At 46.1% G+C, this 13121-nt stretch overlaps 1 protein-coding gene across 5 annotated transcripts in view; it reads left to right on the top strand.

Annotated features, from left to right (window-relative positions):
* Positions 1-11510: 11510 nt before the first annotated feature.
* Positions 11511-13121, top strand: part of MTMR14 (myotubularin related protein 14) — a 32682-nt gene continuing 31071 nt past the window's right edge. For 3 of the 5 annotated variants that reach the window (XM_073569673.1, XM_073569674.1, XM_073569671.1), the window contains exon 1: positions 11529-11765. In XM_073569673.1, the coding sequence (XP_073425774.1) occupies positions 11676-11765 (90 nt within the window). In that variant the 5' untranslated portion in view covers positions 11529-11675. Of the gene's footprint in view, positions 11766-11912; positions 12098-13121 lie in introns of those variants that run through there. The other 2 variants (XM_073569672.1, XM_073569675.1) reach the window with 2 other exon arrangements.

Raw genomic sequence — 13121 nt, 5'->3', positions numbered from 1 at the left:
TGCCATTCCCTGCTGGGGTGAGCTGAATTCCTTTTTGCTCTGTCTTCAGAAAATACCTGAGTACTGATATAGTCTTTTTGAAGCCTAGCGTCTTCAGGGCTTTTTTCCCTATCAGTCTGTTGGCTCTTGTTTTGATAGGGTTTTGGCGGATTGCAGACAGCAGCTTTTCTATCCTGTCCTATTTAGTTAGCTTGGGCCCCATCATTTGCTCAGCCTATCTTTCTATCTGTGTGAGTGTTTTTTCATCTTGCTTCACCGTCATTATATGTTGGGGGCTGCCTATAGCTTTGGGGTCTGCTCTGGGGCAGTTTAGATTTCCCTTTCTGTCTTTAGGCTATTTAGTTCTCCGGCTGTGATCCAGAGGTCTAGGGCACCGTTGGAACCCCCCATGGCTACTGCTAGTTGTTGTTGATAGGTTCAGGGGTCTGCAATCCGATAGCTGCCAACTTCTCTGGTTTTCTGGACTTAGCTAGTATTTCTGTTTTTGCCTCCTACGGTGACTCATTCATAACAGAATCACCAGCCATACCGCAGATCCTAGGATACTCAATAGCAGGAAAGAATTTAAAAAAAAAAAAAAGCGTGTGTATATTTTTTCCTCTATATCTCTGAGGCCGTAGGGGGAATTTTTTTTTCTCTCAATGGAGATAAAGCAATTGTCTGATCGTGTGGAGCAGCTCGCTGCGGAAGTGCGGGGAATTTCCGCCTACCTTGCTCATTCACATGCTGCTGAACCAAAGATCCCTACTCCTGATGTGTTTTTTGGGGATCGGTCTAAATTTTTGAATTTCAAAAATAATTGTAAATTATTTTTTGCCTTAAAGCCTAGCTCGTCAGGGAGCTCGCCGCAGCGGGTTAAAATTGTCATCTCTTTGCTGCATGGCGATCCCCAGGATTGAGCGTTTTCTTTGAAACCAGATGATCCTATTCTGACTAATGTGAACGCATTTTTTCAAGCCTTGGGGTTGTTGTATGACGAACCTAATGCTATTGATCAGGCTGAAAAGACCCTGTTGGCACTGAGCCAGGGTCGAGATTCTGCAGAATTGCACTGTCAAAAATTCCGAAAGTGGGCGGTCCTTACTACCTGGAATGATAATGCCTTGGCAGCTCTCTTTCGGAAGGGTTTGTCAGAAGCCGTAAAAGATACTATGGTGGGATTTTCTGTTCCCTCTGGTCTTGACGATTCTATGTCATTAGCCATTCAGGTGGATCGGCGTTTACGTGAACGCAGGACTGCACGAGAGGTGTTGCCACCTGTTGAACAAGTATCTGAACCTATGCAATGTGATAGAGTTTTGTCCAGGGAGCAACGTCAGGAGTTCAGAAGGCATAATAAGCTGTGTTTTTTCTGTGGAGATGCCTCGCATATTATTTCTGTCTGTCCTAAACGAGAGAAACGCTTTGCACACACGTTTTCTGTGGGTGGTGTTCAACCTAAATTTCTTCTGGCAATTACTCTGATCTGCTCCCTGTCCACATTTTCCGCCAAGGCTTTTGTGGATTCGGGAGCCGCCCTGAACCTAATGGACTTGGATTTTGCTAAACGTTGTGGATATCCGATGACGCCTCTGCAGACGCCTATCCCTTTGAGGGGGATTGATGCTACTCCTTTGGCGAAAAATAAACCTCAGTTTTGGACCCAGGTGGTAATGCGGGTCGCCCCAGACCATCAAGAAAATTGCAGATTTTTAGTGTTGCATAATTTGCATGATACCATTGTTCTGGGGTTTCCCTGGTTGCAAATTCATAATCCAGTTTTGGATTGGAAATCTGTGTCTGTGGTGAGTTGGGGTTGTTGGTGTACCCTTAGTGAGGCTCTGGTTTTTTCCACCTCTCCTCAGTCGCATGATGTTCCTGACTATTTGGCGGACTTTTATGATGTATTTAGTGAGAATGAGTCTGCGTCTTTGCCTCCTCATAGGAGTTATGACTGTGCAATTGAACTGAGCCCGGGGAGTAAATTTCCCAAGGGTCGGCTCTTCAATTTATCTGTACCCGAGCACGAGGCTATGCGATCCTATATTAAGGAGGTGTTGGAGAAGGGTCATATTAGACCATCCTCGTCACCCTTAGGTGACGGTTTTTTTTTCGTGGCCAAAAAGGATGGTTCATTAAGGCCTTGTATTGATTATCGTGCCCTCAACAAAATTACTGTTAAATATCAGTATCCGTTACCCCTGATTTCGGATCTATTCTCCAGAGTTAAAGGTGCTTGCTGGTTTACCAAGCTTGACCTCAGGGGGGCGTATAATCTTATCCGCATTAAGCATGGGGATGAATGGAAGACGGCGTTTAATACTCCGGAGGGACATTTTGAGTACCTGGTGATGCCTTTTGGGCTCACTAATGCCCCTTCTGTCTTCCAGTGCTTCATGAACGACATTTTCCGGGACTTTGTGGATAAATTTTTGATTATCTATCTGGATGATATTTTGATCTTCTCCAAGGATTGGGATTCTCATGTGGAACATATTCGGACTGTGTTCCGGATCTTGAGGGAGAATTCCCTGTATGTCAAAGGATCGAAATGCCTTTTTGGGGTACAGAGGATTTCATTTTTGGGATTTATTTTGTCTCCGTCAACTATTGACATGGACCCGGCCAAGGTACAGGCCATTTATGATTGGGTTCAGCCCACTTCTTTGAAGGCCCTCCAGAAGTTTTTGGGTTTTGCTAATTTTTATCGGAAATTTATAGCAAAATTTTCTAGTATTGCCAAGCCATTGACTTATCTGACTAAGAATGGTGCTGATGCGTTGAATTGGTCTCCGGAGGCTGTTTCTTCCTTTCAGGAGCTGAAGCGAAGATTCACTTCTGCCCCGGTTTTGCGGCAACCTGATGTCTCACTCCCGTTCCAGGTAGAGGTGGACGCTTCTGAGATTGGTGCAGGAGCTGTTTTGTCCCAAAAGGATCCTGTAACATCTAAAATGAATCCCTGTGCTTTCTTTTCCCGAAAGTTCTCTCCATCTGAACGTAACTATGATGTGGGGAATCGGGAACTGTTAGCCATGAAATGGGCATTTGAGGAGTGGAGACATTGGTTGGAGGGAGCTAAACATCAAGTCGTGGTCCTCACTGACCACAAGAATTTGATTTACCTGGAGTCGGCCAAACGCTTGAACCCTAGACAGGCTAGGTGGGCCTTGTTTTTTTACACGTTTTGATTTTGTGGTCTCTTTTCTTCCTGGCACTAAGAATGTCAAGGCTGACACTCTCTCTAGGAGCTTCTTTGCTGATTCTCCTGTGGTGACCAAGCCTGCTACCATCTTAGGCGAAGGGGTAGTTCTTTCTGCCATCTCGCCCGATTTGAGACGTGCTCTGGAAGAGTTCCAGGAGGACAAACCTGAGCGTTGTCCCAGTGGAAAGTTGTATGTTCCTGACCAGTGGAAGAAGAGAGTGATGTCTGAAGTTCATTGCTCTGCATTGGCTGGTCATCCAGGTATTTTTGGTACTAGAGATCTGGTGAGTCGGTCTTTTTGGTGGCCCGCCTTGTCTCGTGATGTCAGGAATTTTGTGCAGTCCTGTGGGACTTGCTCCCGGTCTAAACCTTGTTCTCGCTCTAGTGGGTTGTTGATGCCTTTGCCGGTCCCCAGGAGGCCATGGACCCATATTTCAATGGATTTCATCTCTGATATGCCTGTCTCTCAGAGAATGACTGTTATTTGGGTGATTTGTGATAGGTTCTCTAAGATGGTTCATCTTCTTCCACTCCCTAAGTTGCCATCTTCCTCTGAGTTGGTGCCCCTGTTTTTACAACAGGTGGTTCACTTGCACGGGATTCCTGAGAACATTGTATCTGACAGAGGAGTTCAGTTTGTGTCTAGATTTTGGAGGACTTTCTGTTCCAAGCTGGGAATTCAGTTGTCCTTCTCCTCTGCTTTTCACCCTCAGACCAATGGGCAGACGGATAGAACAAACCAGACCTTGGAGTCGTATTAGAGATGTTTTATTTCTGCTGATCAGGATGATTGGGTTTCATTTTTGCCCTTGGCCGAATTTGCTTTAAATAATAGAGCTAGTTCTGCCACTTTGATGTCACCTTTTTTTTGTAACTTTGGGTTTCATCCTCGATTTTCTTCAGGGCAGGTGGAGCCTTCTGCCTGCCCAGGTGTTGACACTGTGGTGGAGAGAATGCATCAGATCTGGGACCAAGTGGTGGATAAGTTCTCTCTCTCCCAGGAAAAGGCCCAGCGGTTTTCCAACCCACATAGGCCATTGGTCCCCAGTTTAAGGTTGGTGATATGGTTTGGTTATCATCAAAAAATATCGCTATGAAGGTGGCTTCTCCTAAGTTTAAGCCTAGATTTAAGGGACCTTACAAGATTTTGGAGATTATTAATCCGGTCTCTTTTCGTTTGGCTCTTCCTGTCACATTTAAAATCCATTATGTGTTTCATAAGTCCTTGTTGAAGAGGTTTGTTGAACCAGTTGTTCCTGGGGTGGCACCTCCGGACCCTGTATTGGTTGAAGGTAACATGGAATATGAGGTAGAGAAGATACTGGATTCCCGTCTGGCTAGACGGAGACTCCAGTATTTGGTTAAGTGGAAGGGTTATGGTCAGGAGGATAATTCCTGGGTCTCTGCCTCTGATATTCATGCCAAAAGATTGGTGCGTGCCTTTCATCGGGCTCACCCTGATCGCCCTGGTGGCGTGGATGAGTGTTCGGTGACCCCTCCTCAAGGGGGAGGTACTGTTGTGAGTTCATTTTCCCCTTCACCATTGAGGTCTGATGAACTCCCTCTTCTGGTGAAGGAAGGTAGTGAGGCTGATTACCAAGCACCTGAGCAGGATGATGATGACTGGGTGACTGGAATTGCTGACTGGATATAAGGCAGCTGACGCCCTTCTGCCTTGCTGGTGATTTCTCAGAGGGATTCTAGGAGACCAGTCTGATTCCTGCTCCTCAAAAGCTAAGTTTTCTGCTCTGCTTTTTGCATTTGTGTTTTGGTTTTGTTTTGCCTTGTTTTTCTGGATTTCTGCCATTCCCTGCTGGGGTGAGCTGAATTCCTTTTTGCTCTGTGTTCAGAAATTACCTGAGTACTGATATAGTCTTTTTGAAGCCTAGCGTCTTCAGGGCTTTTTTCCCTATCAGTCTGTTGGCTCTTGTTTTGATAGGGTTTTGGCGGATTGCAGACAGCAGCTTTTCTATCCTGTCCTATTTAGTTAGCTTGGGCCCCATCATTTGCTCAGCCTTTCTATCTGTGTGAGTGTTTTTTCATCTTGCTTCACCGTCATTATATGTTGGAGGCTGCCTATTGCTTTGGGGTCTGCTCTGGGGCAGTTTAGATTTCCCTTTCTGTCTTTAGGCTATTTAGTTCTCCGGCTGTGATCGAGGGGTCTAGGGCACCGTAGGAACCCCCCACAGCTACTGCTAGTTGTTGTTGATAGGTTCAGGGGTCTGCAATCCGATAGCTGCCAACTTCTCTCGTTTTCTGGACTTAGCTAGTATTTCTGTTTTTGCCTCCTACGGTGACTCATTCATAACAGTGAGGGCAGTTTCAGTAGAGTGTAAAGAGCGGAAACCGGATTGGAGAGGGTCGAGAAGAGAGTTATCAGAGAGATAGCGGATAAGACGGGAGTGGACCAGGCGTTCCAGGAGTTTAGAGATGAAGGGAAGATTAGAGACAGGTCTATAGCTAGCGGCACAGTTTTGGTCGAGGGATGGTTTTTTAAGTAGTGGATGTATGATGGCATGCTTAAATGAGGAGGGAAAGATACCAGAAGAGAGAGAGAGGTTAAATATTATAGTTAGGTGAGTGGTGACAGCAGGGGAAAGGGACTGGAGGAGATGTGACGGAAATGGGTCACTGATGCAAGTGGTTGGGCGAGAAGATGCAAGGAGCCTGCTTACGTCTTCTTCTGTGACTAGTTCAAAATCAGAGAGTGAGCTAGATGCAGTGGAGGAGGGAGGACAGTGCATGGTATGAGGTGACTGGGAGATAATTTCCTGTCGGATCTGGTCAATTTTTTCTTTGAAGTAATTGGCCAGATTGTCAGCTCGGAGCTCCGTGGTTGGGGCGTGTACTCTTGGGTTGAGTAGAGAATGAAAAGTGTCAAAGAGACGTTTCGGGTTATTGGACAGTAAGGTGATGAGGGTGTTGAAATAGGTTTGTTTGGAGAGGTGAAGGGCGGTGTTGTATGTTCTAAGCATAAACTTATAATGGATGAAATCTTCATGTAGATTGGATTTTGTCCACAGACGTTCGGCGCACCTGGAGCACCGCTGCAGGAAACGTGTTTGCAGGGTGTGCCAGGGTTGTCGCTGACTGTGTTCTGGTGTTGTATTTATAGGGGGTGCAAATTCATCCAGGGCACTTTGAAGTGTTTCACTGTAATGCTTCAATGCAGAATCAGGACATGAGAGGGTGGAGATAGGGGCCAATGAAGACTGCAAGTTCTTCATAAGTTTCTGGGTGTTAATGGCCTGTATGTTTCTATAAATATGGACAGTGGGGGTGACCTGAGCAGCCTGGCAGTTCTTGATAGAGAATGAAAGAAGATTGTGGTCAGAGAGCGGGAGAGGGGAGTTTGCGAAATCATCCACTGCACAAAGCCGAGAGAAGACCAAGTCGAGGGAGTTTCCGTCTTCATGCGTTGGAGAATTAGTAAGCTGTGAAAGGTAAAACAAGGATGGGGATGTTGAAATCTCCCATGAGGGTAGGGATGTCACAGGAGAGAAAATATGGAAGCCAAGTGGCAAAATGATCCAGGAACTGATGGGAGGGGCCAGGGGGACGATACATTACCGCCACTCGCATGGAGAAGGGGGTGTAGAGTCTGACGGCATGGACCTCAAAAGAAGGGAAGACTAGTGAGGGTAGTTGAGGGATAACCTGAAAGGTACATTTTGGTGACAGGAGCAGACCAACGCCTCCACCAGCTCTATTGTCTGATCTTGGGGTATGAGAGAAGTGTAGTCCCCCGTATGAAAGAGCAGCAGCAGCGGTAGTGTCTGACTGCTGGATCCAGGTTTCGGTAAGAGCCAGGAGGTTAAGATAATTAGAAAGGAAGAAGTTATGAGTGAAGGAGAGTTTGTTACACACTGAGCGAGAATTCCAAAGTGCACAATTAAGAGAGACAGATGGCAGGCAGGGAAAATTAATAAGATTAGAGGGGTTTCTGAATGTAGCAGTTGGGGGGTTTGACTTTCTATAACATGGGGGACCAGGGTTGGGAGCAATGTCTCCTGCGACTAGGAGAAGGAGGATAGAAAGAGTGAGCAGATGGTTGAGTGATTTGTGAGAGCGTCTCTTATGTTGAATGGTGGGACAGACTGGATCTGTGCAATTTAACAATGTGAAAAGAGCGTGAGTGCTATACATAGGAGAGGAAAGAAGCGAGGGGCCGATATAAGTGTAGAGAGTTAATGCCAGAGCGGTGGATGTGTGTGAATGCAGCAGCCAGGATATTGATTACACAAATGCATATGGTATATATTTGTTGTACTCCAAATGTACAGGGAGTAGATGTATATAAATGTCTTACCTGTCTCCTGCCCTGTCTAACTTCCATGTTATAACTGCCAGTACTTTGATACATGTACTTCAATTACATGTGCATAAATGCCCCCTGCATAAATACTCCCCCAAGCTATGTCTGAATATATAGGAGGTTAAGGCTTAGATATATATATTTTTTTTTTTTGCTCTCTCTCACCTCGTTAATCAATCAAACTAAATTGAGACAGCAGGACCCAATAAAATGTTGTGTCCAGCACTACATGGATCATAAAGCACTTTGAAAAGTTTCTTGACCTCACAACATAAGGGGACAAGCAGAGTAAGTTGAAATAACTATATACCAGATAAAAGCTTGCATAGTTGAAAACACATATATAGCATTCAGGATTAACTGCTTGCTGACATTGAATGGAGTGGAGAAACACAGGAGTTGATTCAGAGCAGAGATTGAAAGAGCTGGTTACCAGATATAAGCTTGCATAGTTGAAAACACATATATTACTGATCCTGAGCTATATCCTGTATTATACTCCAGAGCTGCACTCACTATTCTGCTGGTGCAGTCACTGTGTACATACATTACTGATCCTTAGTTACATCCTGTGTTATACTTCAGAGCTGCACTCACTATTCTGCTGGTGCAGTCACTGTGTACATACATTACATTACTGATCCTGTGTTACATCCTGTATTATACCCCAGAGCTGCACTCACTATTCTACTGGTGCAGTCACTGTGTACATACATTACATTACTGATCCTGAGTTACATCCTTATTATACCCCACAGTTGCATTTATAATTCTTTAGGCTTCAGAGCAGAAATCTCCCAGCATTCCCTAATACCTGCTCAGAAGTTGCTTTCGTCGTCTGCATTGTGTGAAGTGCCATCCTTAACACCGGACACTGTACAGTAATCTGATGTAGGACAATCTATCGGTGCATTATAAGGTGATAATGGAGCGGATACGCCGCCTTCCTGTAAATCCACCATGAAGGTGTGAAGGACAAATTCAAGGAGATCTTTTATATCCAATTAGTGCAGGAGCCGCGCAGATGATGGATCATTAAGAGGTTATGAGACACCTCGGTCGTGGTCTACAGGGACACAATGAAGGAACACGTAAAATGACGGAGAACCAGAGCGAGTCCAGACGAGACATGAGGTTCACGTGGAGACGACTTATTCACAGCGAATCTGCCAGGAGTCAGCAGAATCTGGGATGATTTTTGCTTTTTATTGAAAAGGGTGAAATTCTGTCTAAAAACCTGTAAAAGAGTGGACACTCAGAACTGATTTCTTTTCCCACTATTGGGGGTTGACTTTTTTTTTAACCCCTTACTGACATTCGCCGTAAAAAGTGATCCAAAAGTTGTAAAAGTGATTCAAAAGTTGTACGTTCACCAAAATGGTACCAATAGAAACGAAAGCTTGCCTGTTGCTTCATAGACAGAAAAAAATAGAAACTGTGGTTCTCGGAATATGGCAACACAACCCCCCCCCCAAAAAAAAAAAAAAAAAAAATTTTACAACACTTTTTTTGTTTTTTAAAACTCAAATAATAAAAAAAAACTTTAAATAAACTTTATAAATTTTGCTTCCCAAATAGTGTGCAGACCTCCCCGAATATGGAACGGTCATTCTAAAAACATGGTAAAAACAGTAAAAAAAAAAAAAAAATAAAATTATAAAATGCTGGCAGCTTTATTTTTTTTCACAACCCTCCTCCCTAAAAAAAAGAAATAAAAGTTATACAATAAATTATATGTGACAGCAATCCAGTTGTGAAGGATGGCAGCAGAGAGATCACACAGAATTCCACCGCTTCCACCACGTGACGAATCTGCCCTTCGCCACTCCGCCTGATGTCGGTATGGTCGTCGCACTTGCACCAAGGTGACGTTCTGCAACTCCGGGCACACATAAGGTCAGCTTGGCACAGTTTACACAGACATCCCCTGTCCACACGGTCACAGAGAGGCCCGGGGAATGAGAGAAGGTGGCCCACACAGTTGCTGACGTGACATCACACTCGCTGTCAACCCTGACAGGCCCCCTTCACTAGCACAAGTAAAACAAAGCAATGCCAGCCCGGTAGGACTGCCACCAGTTCCTCTTTAGCTATAAGCCTGGTCCTTTAACGAGATTATATCGGGCCAGAAACCAGCCCCGGTAGCATAGAAAGTTCAGTCGATAACATATTGATATAAAAGAGCAGCCCAAGGTTAAATTATATATTTAATAACCTTAAGGGCACACTAGGCAATACTCTATATACATAATGTTTATACATATACAATGGTCAGATATGCAAATACAATGGTGGCAGTACAAAATATGCAGAAAATAACAGTCAGTTACCAGTCAGATGAAAGGTGCTGCTTGTGGGGGAGGGGTTGCCACATGGGAGGCTGTTGGTCCCCTCTGTTTCTTGACTTCTCCCCTCACAATATGTCGTTGTGACTGCCCCAGAAAAAAGCAATAGGCCATGCTTTCCATGAGCATTTGACCCCTTGGAGTCATTCCCTTCCTGTCCCCTGGGCTGGACCTAAACCCCCCTCCCCTTGGATCTAACAGCTAAAAACTACAAAAGTCAAGATGGGTCATAACTCCTTAATGGACAGCCCTATGGAGGCATTTGTAGCACCATCGAATTTGGCCAGGCCCCTGTTACGTGTTGAGACCAAACATGGCTTTGCTACCTGGCTCCTACTAGCCATTCTACATATCTCCCCACCCTGAAGTGCTAGAACAGATTGAGACCCTAGAAGGCGTTCGGCCTGTTGGAGAAATCTCAAAAATGTAACTGGTGTCTGGCTAGGCCGATCAATAGCTCCATTTTCTCCTTATGAAATCCTAGCTGACTGAACAAAGCAGTTACACCACATGTGCTTTACAGGAGGTGTGGCTGGACCACCTGCTGAGCCAAGTGCCCTGTTACAGCTGCACATGCTTTCAGGAGGATTGTAATCTGCCATTAAGTTCCCCCTTCCCTCACAGTGATGTATGCCTAGATAAGGGGAACAATGTCTGAAATTAAAGATTAAATAAAAAACAGGGGAAAAAAAGATAAAAGAAGAAAAAAATGCGCTGCCAGCTCAAATTTGCAGTTTTTGTCCCCGTCCACATCAAAATAAAAAAAAGTATCTAAAATATAAAATAGTTGATACGGAAAGGGTCACACAGTTTAGAAATGTATTTTTGCGGTCCTTTGTGATCCTAAAAAAAAATGACAAAAACAGGGGCGCATTTTCCTAAAAATAAAAAAGAATTTAAAAATTAAATAGGCAAATAAAGAAAACATTTTAGAGTTCTTAAAATGGCATATAAAAAATCTCCAAAATGTGCCTGATCATGAACGTAGGGTCGGGGAAGCGACGGTCTCGGTCTCGACCTGATTAACTTCTTAGATGCCACTGTCAATCGTGAGAGCAGCATTTAAAGGGTTATTTAAAAAAAAAAATCGAATTATCTACCCTATCCGTAGGATTGGAGATAATTGCTGAGAGTCGGGACCCCGAGAAGAAGGCTGGATGGGGCAATGGTGGGCACGGCCGGCCCCCGCTCCTGCCATTGTCTATGGGACTACTGGAAATAACCGAGCATTGGAAAGAGGGCCGACCACCATTGAGCCCCCTTACGACAAGACTGCATGGCAGCCGGGGGCAACAGAACGGAACACGGACGTGTGCGCAGCCCCATTTATTATAATGGGTGTGCGTGCGTGAGCGTCTCCGGTACGTGTGAAAACGGACGCGACGCCACACGTACCGGAAACACGGACGGGTGAAGGGGGCCTAAGTCTAAGCTTTTATCTCCCATTCTGTGCCCTGGACCCCAAACAGAAAGCTCCACACTGCCCATCGGTGACCACACATGGTATTACAACAACACATCTCCACCACTCTACTCTCATGGTGGGGACACTTTTTGGGTGTTTGTGAGGCAGCAAAAACCTGGCAGCTGTCGTGCTCCTCAGTGACTACTAAAGATAAACCACGTTCCTGAGATAAATCAATCACTCTCCCCTTTTCCCCAACCAAGATGGCGGTGCAGCCGGGCAGTGACGTCATCAATGTGCGCCTTGTCACGAGGGCGCGTCATTCAGAGAGCGCCTGGTTGCTGCGGATGTCCTGTTAAGGCGAGTCCCGGTTCTCCGGTTTCCGAGATGGGCTACACCATCCTCTGATACCAGGGAAGGGTGGGCGCTATGGAAGACCCCGGCAATATCAACGGGTTGGTGGAGCTGTTGGAGGAGTTCTCCCGTGCGCAGTTCCGGGCCAAAGATGTGGGGGCAAAGGTGAGAATCTCGGTACTGACCACAGGAAGGCAGCAGAGAGCAGGGCAATACAGGGTGCACAAGGGGCGGTGGGCTGCTCTTATGCACATGCGCAGTAACTGCTCCACTGCTATCCCACGTGACTGTGTTTACCAGAGGATGAGCCCGACCTCTGCTTGCTGTCAGTGGATGGAGAGCCGGAGATTTCACCCTAATGTTTCTCTGTATCTGATTCTGGATTTAGGACTTATACAGTCTGTGCTGGGTGCAATTGTAGCGAACAGTCAGCTGTGAGAAGTGTTACATCTGCTGGAGCAATATACAGAGGAGACAGGTTGTGGGTGGCCTTGTAGGTCAGTACTAGTAGTTTAAACTGGATACGTTGGGAAATTGGGAGCCAGTGAAGGGGTTTGCAAAGAGGGGAAGCAGGAGTGTAGCGAGGAGAGAGATGAATTAGTCGGGCGGCAGAGTTAAGGATGGACTGGAGAGGTGCGAGGGTGTTAGCAGGGAGACCACAGAAAAGGATGTTGCAGTAGTCGAGGCGGGAGATGATGAGGGCATGCACAAGCATTTTGGTAGAGTGAGGGTTGAGGAAAGGACGGATTCTGGAAATATTTTTGAGCTGAAGGCGACAGGAGGTAGAAAGAGCTTGGATGTGCGGTTTGAAGGACAGGGCAGAGTCAAGGGTTACTCAAAGGCAGCTGACAGTGGCCGGAGCCGCACGTACTGACAGGGCGGGTCCCGACAGCCGCTGGGTGCCTTACCGGCAGGTCGCGGCAGCGGTTGGTGCCTTACCGACGGGTCCCGACAGCCGCTGGGGCCATACATACTAACAGGGCAGGTCCTGACAGCCACTGGTGCCTTACCGGCAGGTCCCGACAGCCACTGGGGCCGTAAGTACTAACAGGGTGGGTCGTGGCAGCGGCTGGTGCCTTACCGGCGGGTCCCGACAGCCACTGGGGCCGTAAGTACTAACAGGGCAGGTCCTGACAGCCACTGGTGCCTTACCGACGGGTCCCGACAGCCACTGGGGCCGTAAGTACTAACAGGGTGGGTCGTGGCAGTGGCTGGTGCCTTACCGGCGGGTCGCGACGGCCACTGGGGCTGTACTAAATTCTAAAGATGGTGGTCATGAAGTGGGAATAATAATTGTGAGACTACAGGAGTCTGTGAACATGCCATTTTGTGCTGAGTTTGGAGAAACAATGTAATATATGAGTTGATTTTTGTTTCATTGGTTTATTGCAATTGGCAGAAATTTTGTAAATTAAGAACAAAACAAAAACATTTCCCGGGGGGAATACGTGTGATTCTAATGGTAAGGCCTCTGCTTGCTGTCGGTGAATATGAATCTTTTAGGATAGGCCAATCATCATA

Source organism: Dendrobates tinctorius, unplaced genomic scaffold, assembly GCF_039654945.1.
Source record: "Dendrobates tinctorius isolate UK_male_01 unplaced genomic scaffold, ASM3965494v1 ptg000027l, whole genome shotgun sequence".
In the NCBI taxonomy this organism is placed as follows: domain Eukaryota; kingdom Metazoa; phylum Chordata; class Amphibia; order Anura; family Dendrobatidae; genus Dendrobates; species Dendrobates tinctorius.
The sequence above is the reverse complement of the archived record's forward strand: the minus strand, read 5'-3'. Positions and strand labels throughout refer to the sequence as shown.